At 41.5% G+C, this 14,999-nt stretch overlaps 1 protein-coding gene across 4 annotated transcripts in view; it reads left to right on the top strand.

Moving 5' to 3' along the window:
• Positions 1 to 14,999, top strand: part of elovl5 (ELOVL fatty acid elongase 5) — a 143,757-nt gene that overhangs the window by 69,970 nt on the left and 58,788 nt on the right. Inside the window, exon 1 of one of the 4 annotated variants that reach the window (XM_063039090.1) lies at positions 3,255 to 3,306. The exons of the other annotated variants lie outside the window; for them this stretch is intronic. Within the exon in view, the coding sequence (XP_062895160.1) occupies positions 3,270 to 3,306 (37 nt within the window). The 5' untranslated portion in view covers positions 3,255 to 3,269. Of the gene's footprint in view, positions 1 to 3,254; positions 3,307 to 14,999 lie in introns of those variants that run through there. 4 annotated transcript variants of the gene reach the window in all.

Raw genomic sequence — 14,999 nt, 5'->3', positions numbered from 1 at the left:
TACACACGGGTGTAATTGGGCAGCATGGGCTCATTGGCCTGGAAAGGTCTGTTACTGTGTTGTATCTCTAAAATAAAATGGCTCTGGTTCATGGGAGCATAGGTTCTTACCCATCTTAGTTTTTCCAGTTATCCAGTCATTACCTTTACTTGTGAATCTTTCAGGATCAGGGTTTCATCTGTGTGGAATTTGCATGTTCATCCTGTAACCGCATGTTCATGTGTTTCCTCCCACATCCCCAAGACTGTTAGACTGGGAGGTTAATATGCCTTTGTAAATTTTCCCTAAGTGTGTAGGTGAGTGCAGTGTAGTGGTAGAATTCGGGAGAGTTAAGGATGAAAGATTAGTTTTATTTGTTACATGAAGCATACGGTGAAATGCAATGTTTGCATCAATGGTCAACTCAGCCCAAGGATATGTTCTAGGGGCAGCCTGCCAGCGTCGCCATGCTTTTGGCAGCAACATAGCATGCCCAAAATTTACTAACCCTAACCTGTATGCCTTTGAGATGTGTGAGGAATCGGAGTACCCGAGGACACCCACACAGTCACAGCAAGAATGTGCAGACTCTTTACAGACAGCGACAGAAATTGAACTCAAGTTGCTGACAGAGTAAAGCATTATCCTATCCGCTATCTTTAATGAGCAAGCAATAAACTTTTCCTTTATTTATTTCTGCTTACCTTCCATTTTACTCAATGTCTCTTGACTATATTTCTTGCTGCTGTTATCAATACCCAAATGAATACTGCATCTGTACTGACATTCTTTGACCTTGATAAATGTCACATCATGACTCTAACTAAAAACCTGTTTCACTCCTTCCACATCCTCAATGCTGAACTGGTATTATCTGCAGCTTTAGGCTGATCACCCTAAGGGTTAATTTGCAGAATGAGTCAATGGTGAGGAAGGTGAATGCATTGTTAGCATTCATTTTGAGGGGACTAGAATATAAAAGCAAGGGTGTAATACTGAGGTTTTATAAGGCATCTGTGAGATCACACAGAGTATTGTGAGCAGTTTTGAGCCTGTTATCTAAGAAATGATGTATTGGTTTTGGAGAGGGTCTGGGGAGGTTCACAAGAATTATCCTGGGAATGAAAGGGTTAAGGGGGAATATAACTCGGCTATGCTAGAATGACAGAGCAGACTCGATGGGCTGAATAGTCTGATTCTGCTCCTATGTCTTATGGTCTATCAACCTGCATAGATATTTCAGGGAGCTATGGACCTGGATCCCAAGATCCTTTTGCTCATCAATACTGCTTCAGGATTGTTGGATCCAACTGCCTAATTGTTATTTTCTTTGCAGTTTAACAATTAATTGCTTCCTTGCATTTTATGTACATGTAACAGTTTATTATGCTTCCTAGTGGCACGGTATGTTCAATATGTCCCTAGTGGTTATACTGGCATGATACTGGGAAGTTCTGGAAGCTTGTCTTCGTGCTGCACTATATGGTTAAGAACTTTCTCATTGGTTAACTCTTATCTATGAATTTGAATGGAATTTTCCTTATCTATGTAGCATAAAAAGTGTGCTCCACAGGCAGTGCCATTCAGTTCTTAGATCTTTTGAGTCTCCCTCTCTTGAACTAGTAGAATTCTATGACTATCTGTTTTCACATCTCTCATTTTTCAATTAATGCTTAATATAATGACAATAAATCATCAAGTTCCGTGCCTCTTTTCTGCCCTTTGAAAGAAACTTAGAATAAAATATTGAAATCCAACAGGTTCTTACCATTAACGGTATATTCTTTCTTTGCATTTGATCTCCCAAGGTGCAACACCTAACATTTGGCTGGGTTAAACTCCAAGTTAATAGCAAATAGCAGTGGATTGTAAATGTAAGGGTGCGTCTGACACGAACAGTAAATGCTTTGAATATTTTTATATCAGAATCTAAATCTCATATCTTAGTAATGTGATAATAAGCCAATATCAATGTCAGTACCTTCTAACAATGCCAATATTGAATGAAGGGAAAGAATTCTACAAGATTAATTTAATCAAAACACTACTGGCTCTAAGTTATGGATAGCCTAAGTCCAGGTGGTTTCCAGTCCAATGTTTTGAAAGGAAGGTTCATTCAGCTGTATGATGCTCTGGTACAGCAATTTGAAAGAGCAGGAACATATAAAGCTGCAGAGAGCGGTGCACTTCATGGGCATACCTCTCCCCACCATCTACAAAAAGGTATTGGTAGTGTTTCAAGAAGGCAACATTTATTATCAAAGGTCCCCACCACCCGGGACATGAATAAAGATAATAAAGATTAGTTTTATTTGGCACATGTACATTGAAACTTGGAAACATACAGTGGGAGCAAAGGAGGCTAGACATGGCTCAAACACCATCTACAAATTTGCTGATGATACAACCATTGTTGGTAGAATCTCAGGTCGTGAAGAGAGGGCGTACAGGAGTGAGATATGTCAACTAGTGGAGTGGTGCCATAGCAACAACCTGGCACTCAACGTCAGTAAGACGAAAGAGCTGATTGTGGACTTCAGGAAGGGTAAGACGAAGGAACACATACCAATCCTCATAGAGGGATCAGAAGTGGAGAGAGTGAGCAGCTTCAAGTTCCTGGGTGTCAAGATATCTGAGGATCTAATCTAACCCGGTCCCAACATATTGATGTAGTTATAAAGAAGGCAAGACAACGGCTATATTTTATTAGGAGCCGGAAGCGATTTGGCATGTCAACAAATACTCTCAAAGACTTCTATAGTTGTACCATGGAGAGCATTCTGACAGGCTGCATCACTGTCTGGTATGGAGGAGCTACTGCACAGAACCGAAAGAAGCTGCAGAGGGTTGTAAATCTAGTCGGCTCCATCTTGGGCACTAACCTATAACGTAACCAGGACATCTGCAGGGAGCAGTGTCTCAGAAAGGCAGCGTCCATTATTAAAGACCTCCAGCACCCAGGGCATGCCCTTTTCTCACTGTTACCATCAGGTAGGAGATACAGAAACCTGAAGGCACACACTGAGCGATTCAGGAACAGCTTCTTCCCCTCTGCCATCCGATTCCTAAATGGACTTTGAAGCTTTGGACATGACCTCACTTTTTTTAATATACAGTATTTCTGTTTTTGCACATTGTTTAATAATCTATTTAATATATGTAATTGATTTACATGTTTAGTTATCATCATGTTTTATTTTATTTATTATTACTATTATTATTTTTTCTCTCTCTGCTAGATTATGTATTGTACTGAACTGCTGCTGCTAAGTTAATAAATTTCACGTCACATGCCGGTGATAATAAACCTGATTCTGATTCTGAATGGTGAGTGTGGAGTGTTGCGGGAGGGGTGTGGGACAGGTGTCAGAGGAGTGCCAGCGGTGGGGTGGGGGAATGCACGGGAGAAGACACACCCAGCCCTGAGACACCAGGTAAGGTTATTTGATTCCAAACAATTGATTTATTGTTCATTACAAAATATCTCTCTGGTGTTTCCTGCTCCCTCCCCTCTCCCTTCCCCTTTTCCCAACCATGATTCCCCTCTACCTGACCCCTTCCCACTCTTAGTCTACAATAGAGACCCATATCAGAATCTGGTTTATCATCACTCACAGATGTCATGGCATTTATTTTTTGTGGCAGCAGTATAGTGCAATGCATAAAACTACTGCTATACTGTGCAAAAGTCTTAAGCATCGTAGCTATATATATGTGCCTAAGACTTTTGCACAGTACTGTACTTCCCTTAAGCTATTCAGTTCTTGGTCCAATCGGCACAACCCTAATCACTACAGACAGCAACTCTATAAGTGCTGGTATCCATGTTCCAAGCCTATACTGGTATCTGTCCCCCACTTTTCCTTCGCTACATCAACGACTGCATTGGCGCTGCTTCCTGCACGCATGCTAAGCTCGTTGACTTCATTAACTTTGCCTTCAACTTTCACCCTGCCCTCAAGTTTACCTGGTCCATCTCCGACACCTCCCTCCCCTTTCTTGATCTTTCTGTCTCTGTCTCTGGAGACAGCTTATCTACTGATGTCTACTATCGGCCTACAGACTCTCACAGCTACCTGGGCTATTCCTCGTCCCACCCTATCTCTTGCAAAAATGCCATCCCCTTCTCGCAATTCCTCCGTCTCCGCCACATCTTCTCTCAGGATGAGGCTTTTCATTCCAGGACGAAGGAGATGTCCTCCTTTTTTAAAGAAAGGGGCTTCCATTCCTTCACCATCAACTCTGCTCTCAAACGCATCTCTCCCATTTCACGCACATCTGCTCTCACCCCATCCTCCCGCCACCCCACTAAGGTTTCCCTTGTCCTCACCTACCACCCCACCAGCCTCTGAGTCCAACATATAATTCTCCGTAACTTCCGCCACCTCCAGCGGAATCCCACCACTAAGCACATCTTTCCCTCCCCCCCCCCCCCGCTTTCTGCAGGGATTGCTCCCTACGCGATTCCCTTGTCCATTCGTCCCTCCCATCGCTTCCCACCGATCTCCCTCCTGGCACTTATCCTTGTAAGCGGAACAAGTACTACACAGGCCCTTATACGTTCTCCCTCACCATCATTCAGGGCCCCAGACAGTCCTTCCAGGTGAGGCGACACTTCACCTGTGAGTCAGCTGGGGTGATATACTGCGTCCGGTGCTCCCGATGCAGCCTTCTATATATTGGCGAGACCCGACGCAGGCTGGGAGACCATTTCGCTAAACACCTACGCTCTGTCCGCCAGAGAAAGCAGGATCTCCCAGTGGCCACACATTTTCTTTCTTTCTTTTTAAATCTTTTTATTGAATAAGTATACAAAGGGTAAACCATAAAGGCACTAATACACTGTTAGAAATTACAGGAGATATTAATACAGAAGAAAAAAGTGCAATTTAAACATAAAATAATATGGTAAAATAATAGTATACTGATTTTATATATATATATATATATATATCAATAGAGAAAGGAAAAATAACCCCAAAAAAAGACCCCAAAAAAAAACCCACCGTGCAACTAAACTAAAAGCAAAGCAAAGCAATGGGCTAACTTGGAAACAGGTAGAGTTAAAGAACTTAAAATCACGTCCTCAAACCCGACCTCCATTAAAAACAGTTAAAAAAAAAGGCAAGAAGGGAATATAAATATGGAACAAAAGAGAAAAAAAATTACATTAAATGAAAATATTGAATAAAAGATCTCCAGGTCTGTTCAAATTTAAGTGAGGAATCATAAAGATTACTTCTAATTTTCTCCAAATTTAAGTATAATATCGTCTGGGAAAACCAAAAAAAGATAGTTGGAGCATTAGGCTCTTTCCAATGTTGTAAGATACATCTTTTTGCCATTAAAGTAAGAAATGCAATCATTCTACAGGCTGAAGGGGAAAGATTACTGGAAATTTTAGGTAATCCAAAGATAGCAGTAATAGGATGAGGAGAAATATCTATATTCAATACTTTTGAGATAATATTAAAAATGTCTCTCCAAAAAGTTTCCAGAGTAGGACAAGACCAAAACATATGAGTTAAAGAGGCTATCTGCCCCGGACCACACATTTTAATTCCACGTCCTATTCCCATTCTGATATGTCTTTCCACGGCCTCCTCTACTGTCAAGGTGAAGCCACACTCAGGTTGGAGGAACAACACCTTATATTCCGTCTGGGTATCCTCTAACCTGATGGCATGAACATTGACTTCTCTAACTTCTGTTAATGCCCCACCTCCCCTTCGTACCCCATCCCTTATTTATTGATTTGTTTGTTTATCTATTTATTTATTTATTCCTTCCCTTTTTTCCTTCTCTTTTTTCTCCCTCTGTCCCTCTCAGTATAACTCTTTGCCCACCCTCTGTGTTTCCACCCCCTCCCCCTTTCTTTCTCCCTAGGCCTCCGGTCTCATGATCTTCTCCCTTCTCCAGCCTCGTATCTCTTTTGCCAATCAACTTTCCAGCTCTTAGCTCCATCCCTCCCCCTCCTGTCTTCTCCTATTATTTTGGATCTCCCCTTCCCCCTGCCACTTTCAAATCTCTTACTATCTCTTCTTTCAGTTAGTCCTGACGAAGGGTCCCGGCCCAAAACGTCGACTGTACCTCTTCCTATAGATGCTGCCTGGCCTGCTGTGTTCACCAGCATTGTGTGTGTGTGTTGCTTGAATTTCCAGCATCTGCAGATCTTCTCGTGTTTGCTATAACCACTTTGATTACTTTGCACTAAAATAGATTTAATTGCACCTGTGCATACATGTACCTGTGCATGTGACAATAAACTCGACTTTGACTGTCTGACTTTGAGATAATCCAACGGTAATTTTTCAAAAGTTCTCTCAACTGGAAAATTGCTTCTGTCACTTCACTCTTTAGGAAAAGCATGACTAATGAGGATAGGTTGACTGATCTGGTGCTTTTCTCATTGGAGTGAAGGAGGATGAGAGGTGACTTGATAGAGGTGTACAAGATGATAAAAGCCTTAGACTGAGTGGACAGCCAGAGACTTTTTCCCGGGGCAGAAACACCTAATACAAGAGGGCCAAATTTTAAGATAACTCAAAGATGTTAGAGGTAGTTTTTTTTTTACACAGAGTACAGTGGGTGTGTGGAACACACCGCCAGGGTGGTGGTAGAAACAGATACATTAAGGACTTTTAAGGGATGTTTAGATAAGCACATGGATGATAGAAAATTAAAGGGCTATATTGGAAGGAAAGTTTAGATTGACCTTGTTAAGTTATAGGATTGGCAAAACATTGTGTGCTCTAGTTTTCTGTGTTCTATGTTTTAAAGGGTGTTGGGGTCATAGACCGTTCAGCCTAACCCTTGTTGAGAGATGACAAAGGTTTACAAAGTCAGTGAAAGTTATTGAACAGTTTCAGCTGATCAGAGAGAAGAAACAAGTTTTATAAAAACATAGACCCTTTCTGATCTAATATTGAGCAGAGGAGACTAAAGCAGTGGACAGGGCAGCTCAGAACTATGCTATTTAAATGGACTTCCTGAAACCATCGATAAAGTCTCTCTGACTGCCCGCTAAACTTCAAGTCCGTGAAATTTGAGGTGAGTTATTGATCTGTTTGGGATATTGGTGGAGAAGCAGAAGACAGAGGAGGGAGAAAAGGAAGGCATTTAAATTGGTGGGTTATAATGGGAGATGTCAGAACAGAAATCTCTGAACTGGTCACCCTGATTGCCGACATAACAGGTGGAACAGAAAGACATGCACTCACTGGCCACTTTATTAGGTACCTGAGTGTATGTTCATTCTCTTCTGCTACTACTTCTTTGTTTTTCACATCATCCTCTGTAAACTCCAGAGATTACTTTGCATGAAGGTTTCAGGAAATCAGCAGTTTCTAAGATACTCAAACCAACAGTTAAAGTCTCTACTGATCCAGGATTTTCATGCGACACAAAAAAAATCTAAGTGGAAATTCTGCGGGCAAAAATGCCTTGTCAATGAGAGAGTTCAGAGGAGAATGTCAGACTGGTTCGAGCTGACAAGGAGGCGACAGTAACTGAAATAACCACGTTACAAGAATGGTGTCCAGAAGCTTCTCTGAATGCACAGCAGGTCGAACCTTGAAGTGGATGGGCTACAGCAACAGATCAGGAGCATTCACTCAGTGGCCACTTTATTAGATACAGGAGGTACCAAGTAAAGTGGTCACTGAATACAAATGATTGAAAGCAAAACTGAGTTCCTTAAAACCTTGACGAACATTGTTATCACTAATTTAATCTCTGTGTGCAGTGATTACAGATTCTTTGCTGTTAGCCCTTGAGATTAACAACAAAATTTATGGCTCCAAGTGCCACAAGAAAGCAGAATCCATCATCAAGGAACCCAACCATCTAGACCATGCTCTCTTCTCGCTGCTGCCATTGGGAAGGAGTTACAGGAGCCTCAGGTTCCACGCCTCCAGGTTCAAGAGTAGTTATTACCCTTCAACCATCAGGCTCTTGAAACGGAATGCGCATCTTTACCTATCACAACTCTGAGCTGATTCGACAACCTCAGGACTCACTTTCTAGGACTCTACAACTCCTGATTATTTATTTATCTGCTTATTTATCTATCTATCTGCCTGTCTATCTCTATCTATCTATCTGTCCGTCTACCTATATATCTAATTATTTTTGTATTTGCACAATTTGTCTTCATTTGCAAGTTGGTTGTCTGTCTTTGTGTAAGTTTTCATTGATTTTATTGTATTTTTGTATTCTACTGTGAATACCTGCAAGAAAAAGACTCAAGGTAGTATATGGTGACATGTCTGACCTTTGATAATAAATTTGTTTTGAACTTTGAAGATTAGTGCTGGCTTTCTGCTTTTCAGAGAATAAATGCTATTGTGACTCTGAGTATACTTTTACTGTGCAATGATTATGCTTTGAATATGGTTTATGTTTGACATGGCACTTTGTTTAGAAGGCATTTGCTGAATAAGTTAAAAAAAAATCAATATAAACTGCAGAGCAAACGTAAAGAAAGAAACATTTGTGCTTAGTTACCACAGTGTAACATTTGTGCAAATTGGCTGAGACCACAGAATGAAGAGTTGAATGAGAACAGTATCTATATTCTGCTGGAATAAATGACCTTGGAGTTATCTGTGTCCAACGTAGACAAAACACATTGTCATAAAAGTTCTATTGTAATAAAATGGAATGATCTCAGCTGCAAAGAATAAGAGGCTTTCTTTGTGTGAGGTCTTCCAAGAAAAGCAGTGTAAGAATGCAAGAGGAACTTTCACCCATTGTTGAGGGAGCCAGTTCCTGAAAAGAAACATGTTACCATAGCTTACAATAATCCTTCTGTGATGTAAACACTGCCTTCTTTATACCGTTATCTCCATTTATGGAAACGTCCCTTCAGTGTGCATTTTCATTTACAGGATGCATTATTCTGTTTTGTATTCCCTCGCCTGTGGGAAGTCATGCAAGAATCGGGCACAGTAGCATAGTGGTTAGCACCATTGTTTTACAGTGCCAATGATCACCGATTGGTGTTCGATTCCCGCCGCTGTCTGCACATTCTCCCTGTGACCACGAGCGTTTCCTCTGGATGTTCCACATTCCTCACACATTCTAACGATGTACGGTTAGGATTAGGGTTAGTAAACTCTGTGCATGCTATGTTGCTACCAGAAGTGGACTGCCCTCATCAGTCGACACTTTCACTGTATGTTTCAACGGACGTGTCATAAATAAAGAATCCAGAACAAAGATGGAACAAAATTTACATTCTCTTTGCTCCTTTTAGTCTATAATTTGTGTTTTAAAGATATAAAACTACCTATTTAATCAGTGATGAATTGTTTTGAGAGGTTGATAGTAAAACATCTCAACTCCTGCCTGAGAAGTGATTTGGATCAGGTCCAATTTGCCTACTTTAGCAACAGATCCACGATAGATGCCACCTCATTGGTTCTTACGACAACCCTGGAACATGTGGACAGCAAAGATGCATACATCAGGATGCTCTTCATCGATTACAGCTCAGCATTCAATATCATCTTCCCCTCAAAGCTACTCAATATGCTTCAAGGCATTGGCCTCAACACCTCCTTGTGCAAATGGAACCTTGATTTCCTCACTTGCAAGTCCAGTCAGTTTGGATTGGTAACACCATTTCATCAGCACAGCTGCACCACAAGGCTCAGTGCTTAGTCTCCTGCTCTACTCATATTACACTTCTGACTGTTTGGCTAAGCACAGCTGTAATTCCATACTCAAGTCTGCTGACAACAGCACTGTCATTGGCTGAATCAAGGTGACAGTACTGAAGTGTAGCGGGAGCCGGAATATCAAAGACAACGTGAGTGGCTGTCGGAAGGATCTGCACTCGGTAATCAATTTGCCAATTCTCGAGTCGGAGAACTCAAAATAAAAAAGCAATCCTTCAGACTAACGGTGACTTTGAAGTAGTGACTGTTATCTTCCCTGACTCTGCGGAAGAAGTGTTATCTGTCTCTCCCTTGTTAGTGAGAGAGAGAGCCTGACTGTAGACTGTGATCTCTCTTTGGGAGCTTTGCTGTCGCTTGCATGGTGGGTGGTGGGAATGCTAGAATAATTTTGGGAGGGAGTAGGCTGATGCTTCTTGCTGCTGCTTGTGAGTGGGAGGGGGTAAGGTGCTTTGGGAATCGTATGTTTTTTCTGTCATTCCTTCTTTGGCAGTTTTCTTCTGTTTCGAGGATGTCTGTGGAGATTAAGAATTTCAGGTTGTATATTGTGTCCATTATCTGATGTTAAATGGAACAATTGAACTATTGATGAATCAGCATATAGGAGGGAGATTGAAGATCTGTGTGAGTGATGCCATACAACAACCTCTTACTCAATGTCAGCATGACCCAGGAGCTGTTTATTGACATCAGGAGGAGGAAACCAAAGGTCCAATAGTTCAATAGTTTAAGATTTAATATCAGAGAAATGTATACAATATACAAACTGAAATTCTTGCTCTTCACAAACATCCATGAAAACAGAAGAGTGGCCAAGAATGAGTGACAGAAAAAACGTTAGAACCCCAAAGCCACCCTACTCCCCCCTCCCACACACAAGCAGCAGCAAATCATTGACCCTCCCCCACCCCCTCACTTCCACTAAAAAAGCACCAGCACCCTCCACCCACCAAGCAAGCAATAGCAAAGCCCCCAATTAAGACCATGATCTGCAGTACAACAAAGACTAATAATCATTCACCTGACAATTTGAGATGCCACAGGCTCTCTCACCCCCTAATAAAAGGAAAAAGAGGTGTCCCCTTTCACAGCGAGAGGGGAGACATAACAAAACAACTTGCTGATTTACAAAGTTAAACATCTATTGTGCCATTTTTTTCTGAGTTCTCTGACCCGAGAATCGACAACTCCTCCCACCAGAGAGAGAGAGTGAGCGCGCAATTCGCTGAGTATGGAGCCTCTGACAGCTGATCTACTGTTCTTGTTCTTCTGTTTTTCTTCTACAATGCTTCAGTTGGCAGCACCGGATTAGAATCAGCCTCTCCACAGGGCTGTGAAACCTTGGAACCCTGGAGGCTTGCTCGTCTTCTAGGCCGCGTCCTTGGGATTTCAAAAAGAGGCTGGTTGTCAGCCCCCAGGAGCAGGTCCCACTGCAAAGAACCGAAGTCTGAGTGTAACCCCAGGTCAGGGTCTTCGACAAAACCCCATCCACCTTGAAAATAAAAAAAGACAGACCTGAAAGGCAGAAATTAAATTGTTTTTGCAGATGAACTCAAAGGAGTCGTCATTGAGTGCCATCATAATTCTGCGCCCACCTAGGTCCATGAGCCTCATCGAAGGATCAGAAATGGAGAGGGTCGGCAACTTTAAATTCCTCGGTGTCATCATTTCGGAGGACCTGTCCTGTGCCCAGCGTGTAAAGGCAATTACAAGAAAAGCATGGCAGCGCCACTACTTCCTTAGGAGTTTGCTGAGATTTGGCATGACATCTAAAACTTCGACAGACTTCTACAGATGCGTAGTGGAGAGTATATTGACTGGTTGCATCACTGCCTGGAACCCTGAATGGAAAATCCTGCAAAAAGCAGTTGATCTGGCCCAATTCATCTGGGGTAAAGTCTTCCCCACCATTGAGCACATCTACATGGTGCGTTGTCACAGGAAAGCAGCGTCCATCATCAGGGACTCCCACCACCCAGGTCATGCTCTCTTCTCTCTGCTGCCATCAGGGATCACACGACCAGGTTCATGAACATTTATTACCTCTCAGCCATTAGGCTTTTGAACCAAAAGGGATAACTTCACTTACCTCATTAATGAAACGTTCCCACAACCTATCGACTCACGTTCAAGGACTCCTCATCTCATGTTCACGATATATCTTGCTTGCTTGCTTATTTCTTTCTTTCTTTCTTTCCTTTTGTATTTGCTCAGTTTGTTGTCTTCTGCACACTGGTTGAACGCCCAAGTTGGTGCGGTGTTTAATTGATTCTATTATAGTTATTATTCTATTATGGATTTATTGAGTGTACCGGCAAGAAAATGAATCTCAGGGTTGTATATGGTGATGTATATGTACTTCGATAATAAATTTACTTTGAACTTTATAGATAAATTATATGTCTTATAATTACATGGCATATAAGGATAGGTTGAGCAAGTTAGGACTGTTCTTTTTGGGGAGAAGAGGGATGAGAGGTGACTTGATAGAGGTGTACAAGATAATAAGAGGCATAGATTGAGTGGACAGCCAGAGACTTTTAATTCGGGCAGAAATGGATAATATCAGGGGCATAATTTTAAGGTGATTAGAGTAAAGTATAGGGGGATATCAGAAGTAAGTTTTTGTACACGTGTGTGGAATGCCCTGGCAGGGATGCATAGAGATTAGGAGCATCTAGAAACTCTTAGGTAGGCACATGGATGGCAGAAAAATGAAGGGTTGTACAGGAGGGAAAGGTTAGGTTGATCTTGGAGTACTTTAAAAGGAGGGCATAACATTGTGGGCTGATAGGCCTGTACTGTGCATGTTCTGTGTTTGGTTATTGCCAAACCAGAAATCTTGGCCTTCTTAACAATGAGCAAAAGCCACCCTGCCTCTGCATACTCACATGACTCTGCAAGGACTTGCCTTTGTTTGGTGTTATGCCCCATATCATTTTCCATTTGTAGTGGTTGGTTCCGCTGTGTAGTGTTCAGTCAGTTGGAGGCCCTGTACACTGATGGTAAACAACCGTTATCTATTTGTTTTGTGCTTTGTTAGTGTTGTGTTATGTACCTGTGGAACAATGGAGGTCTTTGACACTCAGTCAATAGCAGTTTCCTGCCACATATAAAGTCCATTGCCACCAAAAGAGGATTTTAATTCCTACATAGTCAAAGCTCAAAATAAATTTATTATCAAAGTATGTACATGTTCCCATATGCCTCATTGGAATTCATTTTCTTGCAGGCATTTACAAGAAAAACATGTCATAGAATTTATGAAAAATTATACATAAACAAAGACTGACAAACCAATGTGCAATAGAAGAGAGACTCTTCAAATAAAAATAATACTGAGAACATAAGTTGTAAAGAGGTCTTGAAAGTGTGTCTGTAGGATGTAGAATTACTTCAGTGTAGTAGTGATTGAAGTTATCCACACTGGTTCACAGCCTGATGATTGAGGGATAATAATTGTTCCAGAACCTGGTGGTTTGGGATCAAAGATTTCTCTACCTTCTGCCTGATGCAGCAACAAGAAGAGAGCATGGCCTGGATGGTGGAACTCTGTAGTGATGGATGCTGCTTTCCTGTGGCAGTGCTTTGTGTAGATGTACTCATTGGTGGAGTGGACTTTGCCTGTGATAGACTAGGCTATATCCACCTCTTTCTGTAGACGTTTCCATTCTTGAGCATTGGTTGTGATGTAGCCAATTAGGATATTCTCCACTGTGCATCTACAGAAGTTTGTCAAAGTTTTTGGTGGCATGGTGAATTCATGAAAACTTCTAAGAAATTAGACAATTAGATTATATGACCAACATCCTTGTTTTTATATTCTAGTGCTCTTGAAATGAATGCGAACAATGCCTTCTTCTCCACCAACTCAACCTGCAAGTTAACCTTTAGAGAATCCTGCATGAGGACTCCCAAGTCCCTTTGTACCTCATATTTTTGAATCTTCTTCTGTTTTAGAAAATAGTCTATGCTTTTATTCCTTCTCCCATAGTGCATGACCATACACTTCCCGATACTGTATTCCATCTGCCACTTCTTTGTCTATTCTCCTAATCAATCTTAAGTCCTTTTGCAGCCTCTCTGGTTCCTCAACACTCCCTGCCCCTCCACCTATCGTTCACAAACTTGGCCATAAGCCATCGATTCCATCATCCAAATCATTGACATATAACATAAGAGAATAGGTCCTAACACACAACCCTGTGGAATACCACTAGTCAATAGCAGCCAATCAGAAAAGGCTCAGTTCCCACTCTTTGTCTTCTACCAATCAGCCAATGCTCTATCCATGCTAGTATCTTTCCTGTAATACTGTGAGCTCTTATCTTGCTAAGCAGTCTCATGTGTAGTACCTTGTCAAATGCCTTCTGAAAATCCAAGTACATAACATCTACTGATTCCCCTTTGTCTATAATGCTTGTGATATCCTGAAAAAATTCCAACAGATATGTCAGGCAAGATTTTCCCTTAAGAAAACCGTACTGACTTTGGCATATTTTACCATGTGCCTCCAATTATCCTGAAACCTCTCCTTAATAATTGACTCCAGCATCTTCCCAACCACTAAGGTGCGGCAAACTGGCCTATAATTTCCTTTCTTCTGCCTCCCTCCCTTCTTGAAACATGGGTTGATATTCTCAATTTTCCAATCCTCCAGAACCATGCCTGAATCTAGTGATTCTTGAAAGATCATTAGCAATGCCTTCACGATCTCTTCAGCTACCTCTTTCAAGTGTAGTCCATCTGGCCCTGGTGACTTATCTACCTTCAGACCTTTCTGCCTTCCAAGCACCTTCTCCCTAATAATAGCAATTGCACTCAGTTCAGTGCCCTGACACTCTGAAACATCCAGCAAACTGCTTGTTTCTTCCATAGTGAAGACTGGTGCAAAATATCTATTTAGTTCGTCTGCCATTTCCTTGTCCCCCATTTCTATGTCTCCAGCATAATTTTCCAGTGGTCTGATATCTACTCTTGTCTCTCTTTTACTCTTTATACATCTGAAAATCATTTGGTATCTCCTTTTATATTACTGGCTAACTTATCCTTATGTTTTATCCTTTCACTCCTTATGGCTTTTTAGTTGCCTTCTTTTGGTTTTTAAAAGCTTTCTAATCCTCTAACTTCCCACTAGTTTTGGCTCTATTATATGCTCTCTCTTTTGCTTTATGCTGGCTTTGAGTTCCTTTGTCAGCCACGTTTGTGTCATCCTGCCTTTAGAATACTTCTTTGGGATCCAATTTTCTCCCAGAAACACCAGCCATTGCTGCTCTGCTGTTATCCCTGCAAGTGTCCCTTTCCAATCAATGCTGGCCAACTCCTCTCTCATGCCTCTGTAAT

This window comes from Mobula hypostoma, chromosome 2 (genome assembly GCF_963921235.1).
Source record: "Mobula hypostoma chromosome 2, sMobHyp1.1, whole genome shotgun sequence".
Taxonomy (NCBI): Eukaryota; Metazoa; Chordata; class Chondrichthyes; order Myliobatiformes; family Myliobatidae; genus Mobula; species Mobula hypostoma.
This window is presented reverse-complemented; position numbering and strand designations above follow the sequence as displayed.